The 24,993-nt window shown below is 42.6% G+C and overlaps 1 protein-coding gene across 4 annotated transcripts in view; it reads right to left on the bottom strand.

Moving 5' to 3' along the window:
• The window catches only part of TP53BP1 (tumor protein p53 binding protein 1), a 49,180-nt gene that overhangs the window by 964 nt on the left and 23,223 nt on the right, over nt 1–24,993 (bottom strand). For all 4 annotated transcript variants that reach the window (XM_035568902.2, XM_035568900.2, XM_035568899.2 and 1 more), the window contains 15 exons: nt 17,126–17,245; nt 16,289–16,525; nt 15,760–15,805; nt 14,398–14,490; nt 12,900–13,422; nt 11,798–11,950; nt 10,212–10,498; nt 9,695–9,871; nt 9,060–9,481; nt 8,740–8,931; nt 5,911–6,114; nt 5,131–5,343; nt 4,438–4,532; nt 1,022–1,221; nt 62–207 (listed from right to left, as the gene is read on the bottom strand). In XM_035568902.2, the coding sequence (XP_035424795.1) occupies nt 62–207; nt 1,022–1,221; nt 4,438–4,532; nt 5,131–5,343; nt 5,911–6,114; nt 8,740–8,931; nt 9,060–9,481; nt 9,695–9,871; nt 10,212–10,498; nt 11,798–11,950; nt 12,900–13,422; nt 14,398–14,490; nt 15,760–15,805; nt 16,289–16,525; nt 17,126–17,245 (3,108 nt within the window). The remainder of the gene's footprint in view (nt 1–61; nt 208–1,021; nt 1,222–4,437; nt 4,533–5,130; nt 5,344–5,910; nt 6,115–8,739; nt 8,932–9,059; nt 9,482–9,694; nt 9,872–10,211; nt 10,499–11,797; nt 11,951–12,899; nt 13,423–14,397; nt 14,491–15,759; nt 15,806–16,288; nt 16,526–17,125; nt 17,246–24,993) is intronic.

Here is a 24,993-nt window from a genome sequence, read left to right as displayed (position 1 = left end):
TACTAGAGACCACAGTGGCACAGGATTCCCAACTACTAGGCCTGAGAAAACCAATGAGTACCTTTGTTGTGAGCATTTGAATAATGCTGTCTCACAGATGTTGCTCCCCCTATCATAAGGATTTCAGACCACAGATCCAGGAAGTTCTGCTGCTGGTCTGACACCAGGAGAACCTTCAGGTTATGAAATGGATTTTCTCGGGGGTGCCTGTGGAAGAAAGGTAATTGCAGATTGCTACAAATACCTGATAATCTGAGATTTTATTTGAAGACCATTATCTACTTTCCCTTGTCACCTTACCGGCTCTCATATTAGTTCTTTGAATATCTTGTATACAGTGACCTGCCCTCTTACCACCACCCCAAAACACCTGGAACAATTCTCTATTTATAGGTAATAAAAACAGAGCTAGACCACACTGGCAACGTGCACGACAGCCTAAATTCAGAGTTAGGCTAGCTTCCTCCTTGATCCTGAATCACCTTTCCTGTGCATGTCCAAAACACCTCCACTTTGACAGGGCTGAGCAAGATGGCATCAGTCTCCTGCCCAAAAGCCTACAGGGATTTGAAAACTGCTTTTGTCTGTTCCTCACCTTACCTGAGAAGTTTGACCTGACAACTGTTCTCTTAGAACAGACCTTCTGGATTAAATTCTACAGAAAATACAGAACCTGACTTCAAAATGTGCCAGCTCTCCTTTATCCATTTCTGAGCAATTAGAGAGGTCAGCCAAGTGTGTGGGAAATCTTGCCCGATTCCATCTTCCTTAAGAGGAGACTGAAATCTTTCTTCCTAGGAGACTTTTTTGTGCATATGGCAGCAACCTTGGCATTAGAGGTAAATCTAAGGAAAGAGGTGGAAATGCTGTTTCTATCTGGAAGGGAAAACATGGGGAGCAGTACTAGGGACACCTTCAGAACCTGCAGTATTCGAGAGCCTCCCAAGCATAACGCTTCTCTCTCCTTACTTAAATCCCCCGCCTGTGCACTCAGATCGTGGTTATTACTTACGGCACTTACCATTCTAGCAACTTTTGCTCCTGGAGGCTATAACCAGCTGGCAAAAGGTAATTCCGGTAATTTTGAAGCTGGTTAGCATGACAGCTATCATGGACCCAGATATGAGACACACAAGGGATTCCTCTGGCAAGGCACAGCAAGTATTTCCGAGTTCGACAGTGTTGGTCCGCAATTAAAAGACACTGATATGCTGCATTACACTTCAGGGGAGATAGAAAAGACATGTAAACTGGAGACAAAGTGCTTGGAAAAAAAGAGCTGTTGAAGTTATCTTACTGCTAAACACTAAGGAAGAAAACAATCAAAACCCTGCTTTCACAGCTGTATTATGAGAAAAGCGAATTAGATAAACAGATTCTGAGATCAGAAGTACCTATAATAATCACCTATTCCAAGCTATGCAGTACAGGCAAAAACTACCTAGTAAATTTTGTATAACTCTGTCTGCCGCTTCAGATAAAGGAGGAGATTCATTTAAATTGTTACTTTAAGTCAGTAGAGAAGACTGCGTCTTCAGGCAATATGCTCCAAGAACAGTTTACCTTTTTTATTAAAAATCTGAACCTTATTTTCTGACTTGAGAAAAAGTATGTATATAATAAAAAAACCCTACCATCTGCCTCAAAGTCTGCACAATGTTGTTCTGGCTTTGGCTACTATTTTATGTTCTCTACATAAAACTACGGGAAAAGACTTGTTCTGGGAGCCACCATTACTTGTAATTTCATCATCACTACATCATACAAAGCATCGATACAGGTGTGCCCACATTATTCACGCCTACGTATTTCACATATTATCTAATCTGACCCATCTGCATACCAGATCCCTCTTCACAAAGAAGTTTGCTGCCTCCACAGGGCTTCAGGGATGCTACTAGGAAGTGTCTGAGCATAATACAGCCTTCAAACTGTATATTCAGACACAGCAACAGGAAGCCTGAGGTCTATCAAGAGGGACTTCAGGGTCCTGGGGAGAAAACTAAAGGACTCAGGAGCACAGATCATGTTTTCCTCAATCTTCCCGCAATAACAGGGAAAGACGGGAAAAGAAAGGTAAGTCCAGGTCATCAATGCTTGGCTCCAAGACTGGTGCTTCTGCAAGAATTTTGGGATTTATAATCATGGAAGAGTCTTCAAGAATAGAGGTTTGCTGGGGCGTGGTGGGACCCACCTGTCTTGTTGAGGGAAATGTTTCTTGGCCCATAGCCTAGTGAGACTGATTGAGAGGTCTTTGAACTAGGATCAATGCAGGAGGGGGATACCATTAGGAGCACTGAAGTTAAGCCAATGGATGGTGTAGCACTGTCTCATGGTGGCAAGGCTAACAGGAGCATCTGTGCTGCTCTAGGGAGCACTGTGGGTTCAGGAGCACATCAGATATGCTTGTATACCAACGCAAGCAGTATGAAGAACAAACAGGACAAGCTGGAAGCTTCTGTCCTTTCCCAGAGCTGTGATATATCTGGTATTAGTGAGATTTGGCAGGACAAGACCCACAGCTGGAATGCTGGGATGGAGGGCTATCAGAAGTTCAGGAAGGATAGGCAGGACAGGCGAGGTAGAGGTGTTCTGCTGTATGTAAGGGAGAGATGAGACTATATGGCCATTGCCATTGGGGATGATGCCATAGAGAGCCTCTGAATGAGAATTAAGGAGACAGATAGCAAGGATGCCATTGTGGGTTTCTACTATCGACCACCTACCCAGGACAATGGCACAGATGAACTACTCTATAGGCAATTTGGGGAAATTTCTGGATCAGTTGCCCTCATCCTTATGGGACGCTCCAATTTCCTAGACATAAACTGGGTATATCATACCACCACAACAAGCAAGTCTGGGAAATTCCTAAAGCATCTTGAAGGTAACTTCCTGTCACAAGTACTGAGGTTGCCAACTCAGAAAAGCGCACTCCTAGATCTGTTTGAAATTAGAGATTCAAAGTCTTCTCATATATAAGCTAGCTGTTGACTAACTAATCATTCTTCAGATGGGAGGGAATACTTTCATCTGATTCTTGAGGCCTGGTCAGATTCTGACAAAATTGTTTTTCATCATATAAGTAGTTTACCAGTTGTAAATCCGTCGCTTTTCAGTTTCAACTGCTCTGTCTCCCATACCGTATTGTAACAGGAGCTATTCTGCACATCCCATTTTACTTGACTCCTGTTTAAACTATGCAACATTTCTCACGGAGACAACACTGAAAAATGCTGAACTGTCTCTAGTTGCCCAAATCCCCCAGGGAATGCCCTAGAATTATTACCATTAAATTACAATGCACTGTATTACATCAGAAGTATAAGTTACTCTTTCCTATGAGAACTGTGCTTAATTTACTCATGTTAAATTTACCTGCTATTCAACAGAACTACCAAAAGAGAGGAAGATGAAAAAAGGGGAGATGGCTCTATAGGAGCCTTCCTGTACATCCAGTTCATCTCTTCAGCTTACTTTTACAAAGCCAAACACTGACACTCAAGAAACACTTGTATGCCTGGAAAAGGGTAAATGATGCTTAGCTTCCCCACCATCTATCTTGCCTAAAAGAATTCAGTTTTTCATCATTCTACTGAAAAACATTGTAGACGGTGCTGCTCTTCAGGAGGGACTCAACAGGCTGGAAAAATGGCCTGACAGGAATCTCATTAAATTTGACAAAGGGAAATGTTAAGTACCACACCCAGGTAGGAGTAACTCCATCATTAGTACGTGCTGGGGACTGACCAAGTGAAAAGTAGCTTTGCAGAGAAGGACCTGGGGTTCTGGTGGAAGACAAGATGAATATGAGCCAGCAGAGTGTCTTTGCAGCAAGCCAACCAGCATCCTTGTCTGCGTTAGGAAAAACATTAAAGCAGGTCAAGGTTGGTTATCCTGCTGCTCTGTGCAGCACTGGTGAGACCACATCTGCAGAACTGCATTCAGTCCTAGGTTCCACAGTACAAGAAAGACACGGACAACCTTGAGCAGACCCAGCCAAGAGCCATTAAGATGATCTAGATTTGGAGCATCTGATATACAAGAAGAGGCTGAGAGAACTGGGCGTGTTTGGCTCAAGAGGAGATGGCTTAGGTGGTCTTACCAGAGCATATTAATAACTGACAGGAGGGTGTACAGAAGATGGAGCCAAACTGTACTTCGTGGTATCCACTAAAAGGACAAGAAGATACAAACCTAAATACAGGATTTTTTTTCTTTAATTGGGGGTGGTTAAACACTACAATAAGTTGCTCTGTCAGGCTGTGGAGTCTCCACCTTCAGGGATACTCAAAAACCAACTGGACAAGGTCCTGAGCAACTTACTCAAGTTGATCCTGTTTTGAGCAGGGGGAGTGGACTAGACAATCTATAGAAATTCCTTCCTATCTCAATTACTCTGTGACTATCATCCTAAACTAATACACAAGTCCTTACCTGGGTTTCATTAAAGTCTTCCAAGATATAGCCAGCTCCTGCTCGCAGCTGTTGTGCTATATAATGTTTGTTGTATGGAGTCATATCTAAAAATTCTAGAACAGAAATAGAAGGTTAAATTTTTGGTTATAACCTGTCCGTGTCCATACCCTCCTCAGTCTTCACAACTCTCATCCATTCTAATCAGAGATCCCTTCCCCTTTCTCCCAAGTACATCTACAAAAATCCTCAGAGGAGTCCAAAAAAAGGACAGCAGGAAAGGAAGCGCAACGATGGCCTAATTAGCCAAGTGAGCACTTGGTGGCTTTCTTCATGCTGCAGTTCACTGCATGAAACACGACTTTAGCGAAGGCAAACTGCAGCAATCCATTCATGCTTTCAAGTCCTATGTTTCTCAGCACTATCCCTTTTCTTAAAACCTTCCTTCTTACATTACACTAGTGATATATTCAGTCTGCTGATCTTTCTGTCATACCTTTCTTAATTTGCTGAACAGCCTTATAATCACCACTGATGTTTGCTACATTTGAGGTTGTAAATTCTCTTAGAGAATGACAGTTAGCTCCTTTCTGCAAAGGATTAACAAGCAAAAGGGAAAAACACTCACACCAATGCCTGATCAGACAAAATCCAGCCCTTTTCCTACAGCAACAGCATTCCACTTGGAAATGTAATGGGTAAGGTTCGCCTCACCTTCTTCTTCTTCACTACTCCCTGCAGGACCATCTGATGTCTTCTGGCGATTGACCAATTTGTCACTGGGTGTTGCCATGGTGAGAAGAAAGGCATAACCCAAAAAGAGTGTCTTATTGTGGGGCAATGGTCCATGATGGTCCTCCAAAACTGGGGGATCTACAGTGTCTACACCTTCACAGGTGCTCACAAACTCTCCTGCCCTCACAGCCCCTGTGGGGAGATGGAAGCACCATGAGTCTCACAAGTCAGGTTCAACACAAAGACCTGCGGAATGATTTGGGATGTGTTCAATTTCTGTTGTTTTACTGGAGAAGAAAGGGAGGCAGGACTTCGTTATGATTAAGCTAGGATAGGTTGGCATCTTTTACTTGTATGGCTGCAAAGAATCTTCAAATCAAAACCCTAGTGACTAATAGAACAATGTTTGGCAGTTTGTCAATATCCTGAAACAAAGGGACCCTTCATAGCATTAACTGTGAAGGCATATCAGGACTGACTAAACAGGTAAGAAAGAAGAGAGGCATTAAGGTCAGAACAACATGCTGTAAAGAACACTTCTAAAAGGCAGAACTGAAAACATGGCAGATAAATACTCAGACTATGCTAAAAATATCTCTGGCTACTGAATGCATCCAGGGATAATCTATCTCAAATCCTACAGGGCAAATAAGCAAAAAGTAAGATGCTTGTGTGAAGTGGAAAGACCAATTACAGAAATATCAAGGAGGAAAAAAAAAAAGGCTGATAAAGTTTAAGAACAGAAAACAATGTTCTCACCAGGCTTTATTGTTGCTGACTTGCGGCCACGTTTAGCTGGGGATCTCTCTTCTTCAGAAGCAACAAGCTTCCTCTTACCGGACAGCACACCTGGTGGGATGCGTGGACTCTCCAGCCCTTTACGAGTGGGAGTTGTGCTACTGCTGGAAGTGCTGGGAGAGCCAAGGTTACTACGTCGCTTCCGTTTCCCCTCCACAAGATTATCTGTAATATAGTATGCAGAGATTGTAACAACTGATTTTCATAGAATATCTGAGTTGGAAGGGACCCACAAGGATCACTGAGTCCAACTCCTGGGTCCCCAAAAGACCACCCAAAAATAATAATAATTAAAAAAAAAAAAATCAGAGCATGCATCTGAGAGCATTGTCCAAACGCTTCTTGAACTCCTGCTGTCACCTACCCCCACCTATTTGTCCAGAGATGGCTACACTCAACAGTATCTAGCAGGTACATACTACCACCCTGAGACAGAGCAAAACAGCGGAGAGGAAAAAAACAAAAACAAACAAAAAAAACATTCTCGCTTGCATGTCTCTTTTCTCAAGCCCAGTACTCTTCCAGTCTCTTTTCCACCCAGCATAGCTGAACAGTTTATATGACAGCAGCCACCTCACCTACCAAGTGTAACTGAGTACAGTAAGCACCACTACCCTGGAAGCAGGTTGCTCTCCACAAGCCAGTCAATATCTCTAGGTTTCTGAGCAAGAGATAAAAACAGGAAAAGGGTCTCAAAGATCTCATTATAGAGTACAGACCAAAGTAACATGTCAGATTTTGTTTTGTGCTCAGTTTCGTATCTGTACCCACCTGGTCACTTGCCTTCAGTTTTAAAACACCTTTTTTTACATTAAAGATTTTGTCCATTAGACATATATCCTCTGGCCATAGCCAGAGGAATGGGCTTGCTCTGTTTCAGATCAATAGACAACAAAACACTAAGATCGACAATCACAAACGCTTGATTCACAACAGGAAAGGCTACAATTGTAAAACTAAGTACTGCCATAACAAAATGCAAGCTGCAAAGAAGTAATGGGCATCAGGCTCTCCAAAACCTTGGCCAGGCTCAGTCACAGGCTCGCCCACATGCCATAGGACAGGTGTTAAGAGACTGAAGGGATCGAAAGGAAAATGACAAGAAATAATATTCAACAAACATGCTGTCACAGGAAAGCTGAATAAGTTATTTGCATGTGTGATAGAGAGGAACTTAGGGATAATGGAAGAAGGATGAATTAATAAGGTAATCCAGTGCTTAGCAAGTCGTATCGAGGAATTCAAGTCTGGAATTGCTAAATTACAAACAGCTGCATGTAATCTGTTGCCTAAAAATCACCTCCATAAAAAGGTACACACTATAGTACAAATGAAACATTTTCCTAACACCTCCAGCATAATCCAGAGAACTACAAAATGGTAGCTTTGTGTTGTTTTTTTTTTTTGTACCAGCAAATTCACTGAAACGATAATAACGATCTGGTAGATTCATGAAGAAGTGACCTGGTGGGAAACAAAAACTTATTTGTATTTATCATATTGAATACATTAGCATTCTTTGAAAGAATCAATGAGAATATGGATGATGATTGAGCTGCATGAGTGACTGAAGAGTTGTTGTTTTTAAATAAAATGTGTGTGTGTGTGTGTGTGTGTGTGTATATATATACACATATATATATATATAAATGATCTTACCAAAAGCTTCTCTATAACTTAAGTTACTAAAGCAAACAGGAGCAATGTCCTCTCATGTATTAATAACTGGTCATCACAAAGGATGATCACTGGGCAAGAATACATGGAACAAAGTTACTTATATAGCAGTTCAAGTATTTGTGTTCGGGCATATACTGCTCAACATGTTAATAAGATATTTGGAAAGGAGAGTGAATTGTGAGATAAAGTCTACTGATGATACAAAATTACTTAATGCTTTTCCAAACTAAAGCTGACTACAATGAGCCACACCGACTGTGCCACTACAACTCTGTTTTAATGCGTCAGACAAAATTCAGGTCTGCTGCTAACTGATAAAAACAATGGTCCAGAAGCAGCCTCTGATCCAAAAGATTCAACAGACTTGACTACTGAAAGGCTGTATTAGACCAAAGATCAAATCCAAACTTGCTTTCCCTGCGTGATCTCCCCTAAGACACATAAAAAAGCTGCTGTTTGAGGCTGTACACAGGGTTACAGGGTTAGATAGATCTTGACCTGGCTCAGCGCAATTTGTAGGTAGTCGTCAATGAACTCCATGAACATGTGAGGAGCGGCTGAAGTTACTTGGTTTGCTCAGCATGAAGAAAACAATACTGAGGGGAGACCTCATTATGGTTTACAGCTTCCTCACGAGGAGGAACAGAGGGGAAGGCACTGATTTCTCTCTGGTGACCAGCAAAAGGACCCGAGGAAATGGCTTGAAGCTGCAACGGGCAGTTCAGGCTGGTTATCACAGAAAGGTTCTTCACTGAGAGGGTGGTCTAGCAGTGGAACAGGCTCCCCAGGGAAGTGGTCACAGCACTGAGCCTACTGGCGTTCAACAAGCGTTTGGACAACGCTCTCAGGCACATGGTTTGATTTTTTGCATGGTCCTTTGGGGACCCAGGAGTTGGACTCGATGATCCTTGTGGGTCCCTTCCAACTTGGGATATTCTATGAACTCTGAGAACATTTTTGAATATCCGGAAAGATCTAAAACATAGGTAATTGGGATCAGGAAGCAGGAACATCTCAAAGGCACAAGATGTGTAACAGCATAGCTCCGGAAAAAAAACAGGAGCACTTCAAACTACATAGAGTCAGCAGCTCAACAGCACCTCCCCTTACCAAGACTGATGTCAGCTGCCTTCGTCAGGGGGGTGACAGGTTCGTAAGGGCCTAGCCCAAACTGCTCCCGGAGCTTATTTCCTTGTTCCAAAGACAGGATAACAGCCATTCGTTTGTACCACTTCCTCTGGCCTTCCTTTTCAATGCAATAATATAGCTCTCCAGACTCTTTCCGGTGTCCTTTCACTACGCCTGATAAGACAGCAAATGACACCTGTTAACTGCACCTAGGCTTCCCATCCTCCTGAACAAACACCCATCTTCCATTGGATTCAACAGTTCAAGAGAACCCAAGAACTGACCTCAAGCACTGCTCTTACCTGCACTGAAGTACTCATCCTCTGAGAGTGCAGTCACCTCAGTTTCCAGTGGGATAGGGTCACACAGTAAAATATCTTTTCCTAGCACATCACATTCATACCCATCATCAAAAAGCAGCTTGTACTTCCCTGCGCCAACATCTTGGGTTATCATTCCGGAATAGAAGTACCCATTTGAAGACCACTTTGCTACAACCCTGAGGCCCACAAAGCTGCTCCCAGAGGATGAGTCTGCACAGTCTGAAGGACCAGTCACCACTTGCAATGGGATTTCTGGAGAGTCACTTCGACGTAAGGCACAGAAGCCAGAAGTGTCAGATTTCTCCCCTCCATCTGGCTGGCGAACTGCACGAACAAATGATTTCTCCTCAGGTGATGCTGTAGTTGAGAGATCCTCTACACCTGGAATTCCAGCTAAATCTCTGTAGAAAAGACAAAAGCAGACCCAGAAGGATCAGGAAAAACAGTTACTAAACAAAGGATACTTAAGACAGATTCTTGCTGCTGCTACATGCTATCACCAAAAACTAGCTCCTGAAATACTTAACTCTCCGTTTTCCCTGTCACACTAATACAGGAGGCCCCCTTCTCTTCCTTGACAATATTAAAATTACAGATGCCTTTTTCCAGGGTACCTTGTTGCAGTTGTTCGAGATGGTGGGCGGCCTCTTCTTCCTCGCCCACGAGGTGTAACAGGTGCTCTGCCACCCTGACGAGTACCAAGCACAGAGTCCTCCTCTTCCTCACACAGAAGTGCTCCTGTCTGGCTTACTCTGAGAGGAGATGCTGGCTGACCAGCTCCTTTCCTAGGGCTAGAGAATTCATGAGTTCAGTTAACCATTCTGAAAAGAGTTATCACCTCACTATATCACTCCATTTTCCCTGTGATCTGACAACTGGACAAGAACTTTGCCTCATCCTTCCTAAATTGCTAAAAGCTAAAGCAAAGCTATGCATCACAAGGAAACAACCATTACTCCTTCAGGAAGAAAAGATGGGAAAGCAAAGACTGTTCCTTATTTCTGTTCATCAAGACAGATCCTTCCCTGAAAATTCTTGGTTTGGGGCCCACCTTGCTTCACATTTCACCCAAGCTAGCTGTTGACTTCTGCAAAAATACCTTCTCTTCCATTCTCGAGGCTCTGCATGTACCTTAGTTTTCCCAAGATGCCTCTGCCAATGGGTAAAACAAACTCTCCAGTTTCTGCACCACACATTTTCCCTTTGACAGCTCCAGTTCCTCGTGCTGAGCTGCTGCTGTGTGTTGCGGAGTGACCACTGCTTGCTCCACTGGATGTGCGGTGGAGGCTTGAGGCCTTAGACGAGAAGGAGCTGACATCACCAAGGTCCCCTGAGGTCAGTGATGAGCCCACTGCTGTTCTAGAGGAGGATGTGTCAGTCTCACACTCCTGGCACTCCACTACAGGCTCCTCAGTTTCCTTAGAAGAAAAAAGAGGCCACTTCAAAGGTGATGAACTTGCTGGATGGAAGCTACATTGTAGAAACACCAGACACAAACAAGTTGAGAACACATTCATGAAACTGAAGACAGCTACGCAGATTGAGTCTGGACTAATCAATGGTAGACAGCAGCTCTCTCCCTAGAGGCCTGTACCTGTGCTCCATACGAAGAAGTCACATTAACAAATCAGTCACCAAGACAGAGCTTGGATGGCTTTGATTTCAAAGCCAGAAATCTGCCTGGCTTTGAATGATTTCCACCCTTTTAGAGTGTAAGAGTGCAACAACTACATGAGACACTATCAGCCTTTGGTTACTAATAATACAAGATCAAAATCAGATGGCTGGTCATTTGGAGCAATTCAAGTTTTATGGATATATAAATGTTTGTCAACACAATACTGGTATCAAATGCTGGTAGATAAATTGGAAATGGTTATATGATTACGATTACATAGCCTATGAAAACACATTTAAGAAAATCTAATTCTCTATTTTAATATTACAATAAGCAATTTTGTGTGTAGTGTCAGGTGTGAGAGCACAAGTAACTGAACTAATTTATCCCTTTGTGCCATTACTCATTATAACAACACAGTTAGCACAAGACACTTATGTTATTTACCTGTATAGCAGAATAGCAATGTGTTACTGCTAGCAGGCTGATATGTTTACCGTGTATATCATATCAGCATTTGTTGACTATTCTTTGAGTTTCCCTAAATATTTTCCAATAAAGGAATGGATTGTACAGCAATACAAGCATAGTAAAAATAGGCTTGTTTATTTTTTTGATTTCAAGATGCTTTTTGGAGATCTCTTACAGAATCTGGTCGACAGGACTCAAAACCCCGTGGACCACAGGTGAAAGATAACGCTGAACTGCAAAACAGGCTGAACGGTCTTACATAGTTCAATTTTACAGGCAGAAATGATTTTTGCTGACTAATAGAATTTCTGCCCATTCTGAAATCTCTGCTTTGTCAAAACCCCAATAATTTTACAATAGTGAGAAGCATATTATAAAGTCTTTTGTCCATTTTTGTTTCCCAAAGAAGCGTGTCTTCAGAACGCAGTAACAGGAATGAAATACACCAGCAACAAACACACAGCTTTCAATGTGCACTAAATGGTCTACATGTTCACTCATTGGAAAAAAAAACTTGTCGTCACAGCACACTGGTTTGCTCACTCAACTCTTGTTTTCTGCAGCCACAACACAATTTATTTTTTCAGCCAACATATTAGTACATTTAGCCCTGAAAACAGGAACTTACCTCGACTACCTTTCGTTCCACCTCTGCGCCATTTATGTAGTAAACATCTGTTATAACACGGGTAACAACAGTGCGCACCTCTCGAACAGTTCGCATGTGGCGACGCTGAACCTGGCCTCTGGGTGGGTGAAGAAGGTTAAATTCCTCCTCTCCCTGTATAAACAAGACAAATTAAAATGAAAACAAACCACAACCAGAAGCAAATAATTTCTGTGTACAGCCATCTCTGCAGTACAGTTTCTTCTAATCACATTTGAGTACTATGGTAGGGAACCTTTCAGTATCTTGCTGCAAATTAGATGCAACAACATGAAAGACCCTGAACAAGAGAAAATTGAACACATTTTGCTCACTTGTTGAGGGGCAGAGGAAGGGAAATCACAGCAGTCCAAAGAGGAAACGCCAAACTGGCTTAGTATAGCTTCTGATATTCATTCAGTGGGCTCTCAGATCACGTAACTATTACACACTGTATTTATGGCCCTCTAACCTCCTATTACCCAGAGGAGGCACAGTTCTTATTTCAAGTCTAGAAAAGATCATTATTCTAGTCTTTATATTCAGAAGAAATATGCAAGCTGTAACTTCAAAGCAGTGATTTTTCTTGAGTCTGCAGCAAACTTTCTGAAATACTAGTTCGAAGTTAATTCATCTTGTTAGAATGTTTAACTAGAGGAGCTCTCCCCTGATGCGTTTATCCATTGTCACTGGATGGAGCAGCAGAATAAGCTGCCAGTTCACTGGTGCAAATAGGAGGCATCCAAGCATTCCTTCCAGATTTCATACAACTTCCTCCTCCATCCAAAAAAATATTTTTTTTTAATAGCATTAACTACGTTTGGACACACACAGACAAAATCACTTGCCATATTTTCTCAGAAAGTATCAGGACATTTACTTCCCAAACTTACTCTGTCCACTGAGTACTGCAGTACCTTAGCAGCTGTCTACAGTTGATAAAGGAAAGCTTATGACATTTACATTTTGAAGAGGTCTCTTGGCTTTTTTTGACAGAGAAATTATTGTTAGTGAATTTATTGGCTGAAGGGATACTTCACTGTTCTAAAGCAGTAAAATTAAATACACGCAGCCTTCATCCCACCTGACTGTGCAGAGAGTCTGTGTCTTCTCCAGATGCATTCACAAGCTTTTCCCCACTCTCCTCAGTTTGGATGTTTGCATCTTGTCGACCAGGTCTTTGCCCAGACATACTGGTTCCCACATCCACTCGCCTACAGATTGCTTCTGCTGTTTGTGTTGCTACTGTAACAGTTGTTGGGGTAAAATGACAGTCTGCTGTAGTTTGAATCCCTTTATTATTAGTATTTGCCTGCTTCTCTTGGCTTTCATTAATTGCAACAGCTTTACTTGGTTTCTTCTGTATTCTTGTCCCTTCTTCCATCTGAGTGCTTACAGTACCAGTCTCCATAGACTCCCTCTCCTCTGCACAAGAAGGTTGCTGATGGCAGCCCTGCTGCATCCTCTGAGGAATCAGGAGCTGTCTACCACTGTCATCTGCTCTGTGTTGCCGGCACTGCTGACCACTGGGATTTTTACATAATTCACTGGGATTTTTACATAATTCATCATCATCTTCTGTGCCAGGAAAACTGAATAGATTCCCCCTGCAAACCAGTTATATATAGGTCAAAATTATTGATTAAAAAAGCAGGAAGGCCAATATTCTGCTACTCAGGTGAAAGCACTATTCAAAAAATAGCAATGCAGTTAATCAATTGCTTCTTAAGGTTGCAAAGAACTCGGTGTGTTTTCAAATTGTAAAACATTTCTCAACATCTCTCAAGTGATCCATGTGGTGGCAGGAAGAATTGCTGACACCTATAGAAAACTAGGAGCTTTTGCAAACACTAATAAAGCAATGTATGCTCCAAACAACAAGCACCACCTATGCAAAATGCTTCTCGAAGTCATGCCATCTTGAAGTTCCTACAGTCTGCTTCAGCACTCCATTGACCTGAAAGAGGTAATCACACCTAGCAAGAAGAGACAGAAGCGTAAACACAAATGCTGTCTAACACTTTCACTAAGATTTCTCTTCCCTGTCAATAACCTTATCAGGTATTATATGGGACTGTATACTGAATCTTACTAGAAATACACATTTATCCTCCCTCATACCTGAGAGACTTTGAGGAGTCACTGTCTTCCATTCTGTCTGTACACTGCCCAGCACTGGAAGTTCCTGGTCATCGCAGTCTATAGTACAACCATTCAATACTCTTGCAATATAAATTACTTTTTCTTCATAGGTCAAAACTTCACTGCCCCCATCAAAAGACAGAATTTCAAAACCCGCCTGGATGTCATCCTGTGCAACGTGCTCTAGGTGTCCCTGCTTGGTATGGGGTTGGACACCTTGTACTCTTCAGGGTTCCCTTCCAACCTCAACCATTCTGTGATTACCATGTGAGATACAGACATACAGTACTTAATATATTCATTTCATTGTGTCCAACTTTTTAAGTCACCCAAAGACAATGACTCAGTGTAGTTTCTTTAATTCTTTAATGTTAAAAATGCAAACGTGTGTAAATCCAAAATCTAACCAGGACTGGCAGTCAAAGACTGTAAGTAGTTACCTAAATGGAGAAGCTGAAAGGTCATGGCCTCTGGCCTCATCCTCTCGCCGAACTTCACAGACACGACTGAACACAGATGATGCTTTCTGGGAGCTAGCAATGCAGATTTAAAAAAAAAAAAAAAAGCATTAGGGATTGCAAAAATACAGCATAACGAGAGAGTTTTCTACCCCCCTCGGAAAACAACTACTGGCATTAAAATCGAGTTTGCTGACCTATGCAACCAGAGAACGAGTGAGATGGTCAGACACTCAAAGATCAAAAAACGACCTGCAATTATATAAGCACTTCTATTATGTCTGCAGACACTCTCACAGCCAAGAGCAATCTAGCAATTCCAGAAAACTTAGGGTAAAAAACTGCAGCACCATCAGGAGTTTCACCATCGCTACCTCTTGCAGCCGCTGGGGAACACCATTAGATCATTTATGGCATATTTAAAATCTTCATGACAGAGCAAAATTATGGGGAAAGACTTGTAAAGCAGACTCTGAGAGATCAAGTTCAATCTGCACCTACAAAGGCAACCCAACCTCAGTCAGTGAGGACTGACTGCCATTCATCCTCAGCACTGAGGCATAATTACCATCCAGCATCTAATTCTGCGACAAGAGGTACTGAGTTTATTTCAAAGTTTTCTCACTGCTTCAAACCATTATACTTCACTCAGACCACTATAGTGTCTTCTGACTCAGATTCTGATTAGTACTTACAAATCGTACAGTCTAAAAGATACAATTAAGCAACACTAGGTGCTGTGGAAATACAGTACATGATAACAAGCCTGTTTCCAAAACTTTTTTTTCCTACATATGTGATAAGATAGGTACATACAGATGAAAAGATCACGGAAGTAACTTACATTTTGGTCAGCGCATTAAACTGTCATCTCAATCCATCAGCAACTTTGTTATGTTTCTATCAGCCTCATGTCAAACAGAATTTTCTTTCAGAACTCCTCAGAGCTGAGATTATTTGCAGAAAATTGCACAATAACAAAGAAAACCACATTTGAAATTTCAGAGGTTGATAGTGCAGACCTGCATTCTGGACTGCACAAGACATGAATTTCTGCTCTGACTATAATCAGAAGGAGGTAAAACGCTGATGTTAGTAGGAAAGCACAAAGCCTACAGCAGAACAGCAGGCGGGAAACCTGCTGTTTTGGACCCACCTTGCATCCATGTCTACTCACTTAAAACCTGATGCAAGAACAAAGAGTTAATGCTGTTGCTGCCTTTAAAAGAGCTCCCTGCTTCTACGTCTCATATTAACTTTTATTCCCCCTTCCACTGGTAATGAGCAGAAAAAGGATCTAACCAGACCTCTGTGTTGACTCTGCACAGCAACAAGCCCAGTTACCTGGCAGCAGCAGCAGATCCGTTTTTCCTGTCACTGGCTGTAGGCTCTGAAACAAGAGGGGAGGGAAGGACGATTTCAGTGTCACAGTCTCTCCTGTCCTTCCTAGCACCCCACACCCAGTGAGCTGAGAGGTTGAATAATGTCAGACAAAGGGTCCCCAGGCCTCCCCACCCAACTTATCACCACAGGCCTGAGCCTGCATACATATGCAAGTTTTGGGCTGTTAGACTGAATGTCGCTGTTCTGATTAAAATGCTATCAAACTTGCTCATTCAGATCATACTTTCAGTATCTTTTCCCTCCTTAACATAATCAAGCTCTTTTTCTGTTCAGGGACATTGCAAATGTACATCACAATTTTCAGTCTGCTGGAAACATCTTTTCCCCCACAACAGAGGCCTCTCTTCTCACTGCCCAAAAAGAAAATCTACAAGATTTCAGAGACCGTCTCAGGGAATGCCATGGCGAGGTTCTAAGTCAGGGTTGAGGTCTAGTACAACCTGTATGTTCCGAGGTTTCAGTCTCTTACTTTCCAAGCAGAACCGCAGGGATTCCTCACTCCCATCATTCACAGGGGTAACAAGGTTCATTTGCAGAGAGAGTTTTGCATCAGCTTCAGGAACTACACGAGAATCTCCTTTTTCACACACTTCTGACACATCTGCTGATACCACTGCACTTTCCATGGTGACATTGTTGGTACCCATTGTACCCTCAGCTGTAACATCACTAGTTGCTATAGTGCTGTCTGGACAACTATCAGCCGCTGAAAATAGGAAAACAAAGAAGTAAAAATGGAAGTAGCCATTGTGGTTCCCACTGCTGTGGTTCAGGGCCTGGTTTGGTTTTGAAAATGCTTCACTGCATGCATTATTAGTGATAGTGCAGTAGTGGAAATTCCTATCTGGTCATCCTAGAGTTCTGAAAGCATCAAAGTTTTTTAGCACAAGTATCATCTGTAGCTTGTGATGAGAGCAGAATGATTTACTATTTACCAGAAATATACGCTTCCTTTTCTCCAACACATCCAAGCTGTTATTTTGTGAACCTAGCAGAGAAAGTCTTGCAAAAAGATGAATATTGGGAACAACCTTCTTTTAGTTTAAGTGCTTTCACTACTCAAAGGGGTCTTTTGCATTCTTTAATGGAGTTATATATGGGAATACACTGAAGGAAGATGTGTTCCGTACAACCCCATACTCAGGTAGCAAACATCTTCATTAGAGACCGAGGAAAGAACCAAGAGGGATGAGCCCTCCTCATACAGCAGCAATGTTTTTTGCCAAGACAGGTTTGAGCTATCCTATGATCCTGCATCTAGAATAAAAAGTTCCAAACTGAAGAGAACCATTCAGGTCAAACTCACCAATTGGTGTGCTGTGTCTTCTAGGTCCCATTTTAAGCTGGCCAGTAAGAGGTGGTGTTATGCTGGTCAAGGGCTGAATGATATCACCCTCCTTTGGCAAAGTAAAATGAAACGGAGTTCCTAAAAGACAGGGAGAGCCAGGATTAGTAATTTCAGGAGCATACTCTAGTCCAAGTACAAAAAGCAAAAGATCACTGTGGTGTGGAAATGAGGAAAAGCATAACCCTGGTGCTATCCTGTACAAAAACAGTTAGTGGACTCAGGACTGCTGCTCTAACTGATCTTCCTCACTTTTCACGTGGAAAGTCTCTCTCGGTCAAAGTCTGGACTGTGGTCTACTTTGACACAGTTGTCTCCAGAAGCTAGATGAAAGTGAGACTAAATATCCTCATGTGAAAAGGACTTCTGCAGAATGCAGGTTTTCTTGAGAAGTGCTCAGGATTTTGCACAGAGAACAGAAACAAGGCCAGAAACAAAAATGAAAGTTAGGACACAACTGTACTGGCAGAGCTATGTGTTGCCTGAATTAATAACCTAACCTTGCACAGAATGGTGTATTATCACCATGGATAACGGAAGAGCAACTGATGTCATCTACCTGGACTTGTGCAAAGCATTTGATACTGTCCTGCATGACATTCTTGTCTCTAAATTGGAAAGACGTTGACATGATGGATGGACCACTTGGTGGGTAAGGAATTGGCTGGGTGGTTGCACTCAAATAATTGCGTTCAATGACTTGATGTCCAAGCGGAAACCAGTGATGAGCAGTGTCCCTCAGGGGTTGGTACTGGGACAGGTGCTGTTTAACATCTTTGTCGGCAACATGGACAGTGAGATCGAGTGCACTCTCAGCAAGTTTGCAGATGACACCAAGCTGAGTGGTGCAGTCGACACACTGGAGGGAAGGGATGCCTTCCAGAGCGGCCTGGACAGACTGGAGAAGTGGGCTCATGTGAACCTGATGCAATTCAACAAGGCCAAGTGCAAGGTCCTACACCTGAGTAGGGGCAATCCCAAGCACAAATGTAGGCTGGGTGGAGAACAGATTGAGAGCAGCCCTGAGGAGAAGGACTTGGGGTGTTGGTTGATGAGAGACTAAACACAAGCTGGCAATGTGCACTTGCAGCCCAGAAAGCCAACTGTATCCTGGGCTGCATCAAAAGAAGTGTAGCTAGCAGGTTGAGGAAAGTGATTTTTACCCTCTGCTCCGCTCTTGTGAGACCTCATGTTTAGCTATGGGGTCCCCAGCCTAAGAAAGACATAGGCCTATTAGAATGGGTCCAGAGGAGGGCCACGAGGATGATCAGAGGGGCTGGAACACCTCCCCTATGAAGACAGCTGAGAGAGTTGGGGTCGTTTAGTCTAGAGAAGAGAAAGCTGCAGGGAGACCTTATACCAGCCTTCCAGTACTTAAAGGCGGCCTGCAGGAAAGATGGGGAGGGACTTTTCATCAGGGCGTGTAGTGATAGGACAAGGGACAACAGTTTTAAACTAAAAGAGCATAGATTTAGATTAGACATTAGGAAGAAATTCTTTACTATGAGTGTGGTGAGGCACTGGAATAGATTGCCCAGAGACGCTGTGGATACCCCATCCCTGAAAGTGCTGAAGGCCACGTTGGATGAGGCCCTGAGCAACCTGATCTAGTGGAAGGTGTCCCTGCCCATGGCAGGGGTTTAGAATTACATGAGCTTTAATGTTCTTTCCAACCCAAACCACCATATGATTAGCCTTGGGTAAACGGTCAGCAGATATACCCCACTTGGACATAGTCCTGTGCAACCTGCTCAAGGTGATCTCACTTGAGCAGTGAGTTGGACCAGATGACCTGCAGAAGTCAACCACAGCCGTTCTGTGATTCAGATATCTACCTATGAGCTTGAATATATAGCAGCAGTCAATGAACACTTAGACCATAACATCGGAAACTTGCCAGAGTAAACTTTTAAGGGAAATAACAGATATTGCAGTTTTATAACCAGCTGACAGCTGCCACCAGAAGGACATTAATACGCAAGCATCAGTCTTTCCAAATCAAATGGAATTTTTAAATAAGATTAAAAGAATAACCATTTCCCCCCCACATTATGGTCATAATTGGTTTTCATCATCTTTATTCCTAACCTTCGTTTTCCCAAAATATTGCTCAAACGATGCAAGTCACATTGTAACTTCTAATTTTAATAGGCATGTATTAAAAAATAACAAAACTAAACAGTATTGGAAATTTTCTAGTAAAGGTTTCAAGAGCTAGCACCAGATACTCACATACAACTTTTAGTTATAGCCAGACGTAGAGTGCATCATTCTACAGTTACACAAGATGCTAACATATAATATACACAACTACCTTGGGGGAAATGATGCCATAAATACATGACAAAGACATAATCCACTCACAGGGGAGAAAAAAAAAAAAGGAAAAAAAAGCCAGTAAAAAGTTATTTACTGTCCTTTTGGAAACTCATCTTCACCATCAGCTGCTATACCGTCACAGGTTTTAAAGATATGGTTCAGCAACTGCAATATCCTTAAGATCATCCTAGGGACTCCAGCATGTTTTTGCAGTGGGCAGGTATTTCGCAGCACAATGATACTCATACTTTGTGGTACACTGCATATCAAAAGGCCAGTTACCATTCCTCTCAAATAGCTTATGAATGCCTGACCTGAAAAAAATGCGTAATATGCCTGAAAGCTTAATTACTTTCACCTAACTGTACCAACCATTCAAACAATGAAAGGCTACATTTCTCTAAAATCTTCTCCTATATCCTTAAGACCATCATCCTATAACATTTGCTTTTATCTTTCAACATCAAAAGATCCGGTCTTTCTTTGGCTCACTTTGCCTCTCTCACGTTTGCTAATGCTAAGGTATAAAAAATTTCTTAGATAACTTTCACAGGGAGAGTTGGATGTTTTACAGCACAGTGCAAATAGCAACTACCAGCATAGCACAAAACTACACCCTTATAAGGAGACAATCGATTCTTCCAACTGTGCATCAAGCTAAGCGAAGCAGATTTATCCTCTTCTCTTGTAGATGAAAATGTAAGTCTCGCTCCCTTTTCTACATATGGTGATGCTTCTTGCACACTACTACTGCATAGACAACCAGCCTGAAGCTCTCCAGCAGCACATGCACAGCCCCCTCTGCTCTACTTCTTCTCCCTACCCATCACTTCTACAAGGGATGTGGCACATACCATGGCTCTCAGCCACATGAAGATTTACACATAAGACTATCAGTGGATGGCCATTTTGTCTTCTGTGCACACATCTACCCAAGGGCTCTTGCAGATCATGCTACAGGATATTTTCAAAAGAAGAAAGCAGAGAGGAAAGACCACTATGTGGAAGACCTAGGAACATTTTACTATCTAAGCAGCTACTAAAACTAGAGCAATGAGTTACATTCAAACTGGTATAGTGTGGGGGAGGCAGGGCCAAAAAAAACCCACAACCAACAGAAACCATGACTTACATTTAAGAACTTCAGCTTTCTCTTTCAAAAAGCCATCTCTTACCTCTGCTCTGAACTCAATAGTGCTGCTAGACAGGACAAAAGCTTGATAACATCAGTGTTTTCTGTTGGTATTTTATACCTACCTGTGATACATCAAAAAGGACTCCATTAGCAAATAAGAAAGAAGCGTATGTACTTCTGGAGGCCTTCCAGGTCATCCCTTTTCTCCCTGTACTCTATCATATTCCATCCTATGTTTTTTTTGTAGAGTAACTGAACAGTTCACTTAAGCTCATTCAAGGCAACTTCAGAAACAGGAGGACGTGCCCCTACCCACCTCACCATTGGTTTCTACTCCTGCTTCTTGGACTCTTCAAGATCCTTCTAGTCCTCACCCAAAGTTTGTGCATACTGATGTATGCTTCATTATCTGCTGATTAGCCTCCTGTTGGAAATAACTGTTGTGAGAACAAACCTGCTCTAAGAGAAGTCGGATGATGCTTTAAAGCTCTTCATACCTTAGTCCCTGAGTGATGGCAAGAAAAAAAAATATTACCATGCATACTTTTCCATTGTACTTCAGAAGTCTGAAGGCAGCAGACAGAACATCTCAAAAGCCTGAACTCTCTCCTAACACAGAGCAATCCTATGTGATCTCAAGGGACATGGACCTGGCTAAGAGCGAAGTCAGGACCCTGAACTTTAGAAGAGCGAACTTCCACCTGTTCAAAGAATTAGTAGATGAGATCCCATGGGGCACGGTCCTTAGGGACAGAGGATCTGATCAGAGCTGGCAACTCTTCAAGGATATTTTCCTTAGGGTGCAAGAACTCTCTATTCCCATACACAATAAATCAAGCAGGGAAGGTAGGAAACCGGCATGGTTGAACAAGGACCTTCTGGTCAAACCTAGACAAAAGAAGGAAATGCACACAGGGTGGAAACAGGGCCATGTGCCCTGGGAAGAGTACAGAAATGCTGTCTGGATGTGCAGGGATGGGATCAGGAAAGCCAATGCACTGACAGAAGTAAACTTGGCGAGGGATGCAAAGAACAGCAAAAAGCTATTCTTTATAGCTGTTCTACAGCTACATTGGAGCAAAAAAAAAAAAAAAAAAAAAAAGGACTAAGGAGAGAGCGTTGCCTCTGACAAATGAAGACAGCGAACTGGTAACAACAGACTTGGAGAAGGCTGAGGTATTGAACAACTTCTTTGCCTCGGTCTTCACTAGTGGTCAAGCTTCCCACGTCTCTTGCGTCCCCGAACCTCTACGCAGGGGCTGAGGGAGCAGAGTCCCTCCAACTGTAAGTAAAGAGCAAATTCGGGACCTCCTGATGCAACTTAACAACTGCAAGTCTATTGGGCCTGATGACATGGATAGCAGGGTCCTGAGGGAACTGGCTGATGGAGTCACCAAGTCACTCTCCATCATATTTGAAAAATCATGGTAGTCAAGCGAAGTCCCAGTGACAGGAAAAAGGGAAACATCACCCCCATTTTTACAAAGGGTAAAAAGAAAGACCCAGGGAACTACAAACCACTGAGCCTCACCTCTGTGCCTGGCAAGATCATGGAACATTGCCTCCTGGAGGCAATGTTAAGGCACATGCAAGAGAAGGAGGAACTTTCAAGGCCCCTTCCAATCCCAAATATTCTGCGATTCTGTACTGGAGCTGATATCGTTGATAGTACAAGTCTTGTATTGTCAGGGCAAGTAGTAAACACTGTGTGTCAGATATCAGGTAATCATATGTACTTAACTGCTGGAAGCCAAGATCACGGAACGGATCTTCCCGGAGGCAGTGTTAAGGCACATGCAAGACAAGGAGGTGACCTGAGACAGCCAGCACAGCGTCACCAAGGGCAAATCATGCCTGACCAGTCTGGCGGCCCTCTACAATGGAGTGACTGCATCAGTTGACAAGGGAAGACCGACCAATGTCATCTACCTGGACTACTGAAAGGCTTTTGACACAGTCCCACGTGACATCCTAACCTGTAAATTGGAAAGATATGGTTTTGAAGGGTGGACCGCCCGGCGGATAAGGAATTGGCTTGATGGTCATACCCAGGGAGTAGTGGTCAGTGGTTCTATGGCCAGGTGGAGGCCAGGGATGAGCAGTAACCCTCAGGGGTCTGTCTTGGGACCGGTGCTTTTCAAGGTCTTCATCAAGGACATGACGATGGGATCAAGTGCACCAACAACAAGTTTGCAGATGACACCAAGCAGAGTGGTGCAGTTGGTACGACAGAAAGAAGAGATGCCATCCAAAGGGATCTGGACAGGCTGGAGAAGCGGGCCCACCACGTGAACCGGGTGAGGTTCAACAAGACAAGCGCAAGGTGCTGCACCTAGGTCGGGGCAATCCCAGACAGGAGTATGGACTCAGAGAACTCATTGAGAGCAGCTCTGAGGGGTTGACTTGGGGGTTCTGGAGGACGGAAGGCTCGACATGAGCCAGCAGTGCGTGCTTGCAGCCCAGAAGGCCAACTGTGTCCTGGGCTGCATCAAGAAAGGTGTGACCAGCAGGTCGAGGGAGGTGGCTGTCCTCCTCTGCTCTGCCCTCGTGAGGCCCCACCTGGAATACTGCGCCCAGGTTTGGGGACCCCAGCACAAGAAAGATGGGGACCTGTTAGAGCGAGTCCAGAGGAGGGCCGCAAAGATGATCAGAGAGCTGGAGCACCTCTCCTATGAAGAAGGGCTGAGAGAGCTGGGGCTGTTCAGCCTGCAGAAGAGAAGGCTGAGGGGAGACTTCACTGTGGCCTTTCAGTGCTTAAAGGGGTCTTATAAAAAAGATGGAGAAGGACTCTTTACTCAGATACATAACAACAGGATAAGGGGGAATGGTCTTAAACTAAAAGAGGATAGATTTAGATTAGACGTTAGGAGGAAATTCTTCGCTGTAAGGGTAGTGAGGGCACTGGAACAAGTTGCCCAGAGAGGTTGTGGATGCCCCATCCCTGAAAGTGTTCAAGGCCAGGCAGGATGGGGCCTTGGCCAACCTGATCTAGCGGGTGGCATCCTTGCCTATAGCAGGGAGGTTGAAACTAGATGATCTTTAATGTTCCTTCCAACCCAAGCCGTTCTATGATTCTATGATGACTCTATTATTTAGTGTAATATAAATACGCAAAATACAACCACAAGCATTAATTTTCAAGTTCATTTTCTCCAAACATGGCTCATTTTACAGCTCTCTTTGGAATGTAAATCAAGCTAAGCGTGATGTCTTTAAGTTGTATTTAGATTTATCTAAGAAAAATGTTTTAAGTATGATATACAAGAGAAATATTACCTCAAACTAAAAGTTTTATTCATGCTCTCTTGAAAAAGAAGCTGGGGATTGCAAACTCAATGAAACGCCATACGGAAGTGGAACATAACGTTCAGCTTCATTATATAATAGCTACTCATCTTTATCATCAGTTCAGCAGTGTCCTGCCAAACAGGTTATTTAATAGAACCAATACTCTTGTCAAATTCAAAGACCTATACTGTTCTCTTGACCATGCCACATTGTTTTCAGACATCCAGTCCCAGCATACCAAATGCCCCACACTTGTTAACAGAAAAGTCAATTTCATTTATTTATTTTTAAATTCTATTTTTAAAAAAGTACTATTTTCTACACAAAAAGTTATTTTTCTTCTTTTAGTTAGAGGAAATTAAGAACACAGTATCTAAAACATCATCACTCACCTTCACGTTAAATAATATTTGAGGTTCTCTGTATCTTTACACTTCCCTAATATCTAAAATGGCTTAGTAGAAAGGAAACAGATTTTACAATACTGATATCAAGTACCTTCATTCTTGCCATTTACAGGATTCCACACAAATTGAAGTTATCAGATTTTTAAGATTTCAGAATTAGGGGTCATCAAATGAAACTAATACCTGGTGAAATAAAGACAGTTGTGGTATTATTTTTTTAAAACTCAGAATATAATTTAAGCTGTCAATCTTCCTATTGCAAGAACCTTTGATGCCTAGAACTTTACAGAGGTTGAAAACACAGTGAGAATTTTCATGGAGGGAGAGAAGAACACACCCATTCAAGAAAAAAAAAGTTCCTAAATCATACATTTTGGATGATGAAACAGAGACTTCTCCAGAAGTATCTCCCCACTACATTTTTGCCCTTATATTCATCCATATGCATCTGACATTCAATAATAGGGAAAATACAGGGGGAAATTGTATACCAAAATAGACTGATTCTCTTCTGACTGTTTAATATCTCAATTCACAGAGAGCATGATTTTCAGTCTTCAGTTTAGTGCTATCACATGGGCACAATGACCCTACTGCAAGCCCCTGAACGGGAAGGACCAAAGAAGGGAAAAAAAAGAAAAAAAACAAAACAATAGAACATCCATACCATTAAATGGTGA

This window comes from Cygnus atratus, chromosome 11 (genome assembly GCF_013377495.2).
Source record: "Cygnus atratus isolate AKBS03 ecotype Queensland, Australia chromosome 11, CAtr_DNAZoo_HiC_assembly, whole genome shotgun sequence".
Taxonomy (NCBI): Eukaryota; Metazoa; Chordata; class Aves; order Anseriformes; family Anatidae; genus Cygnus; species Cygnus atratus.
Note: the sequence above shows the minus strand (reverse complement) of the source record. Positions and strands in the feature narration are given on the sequence as shown.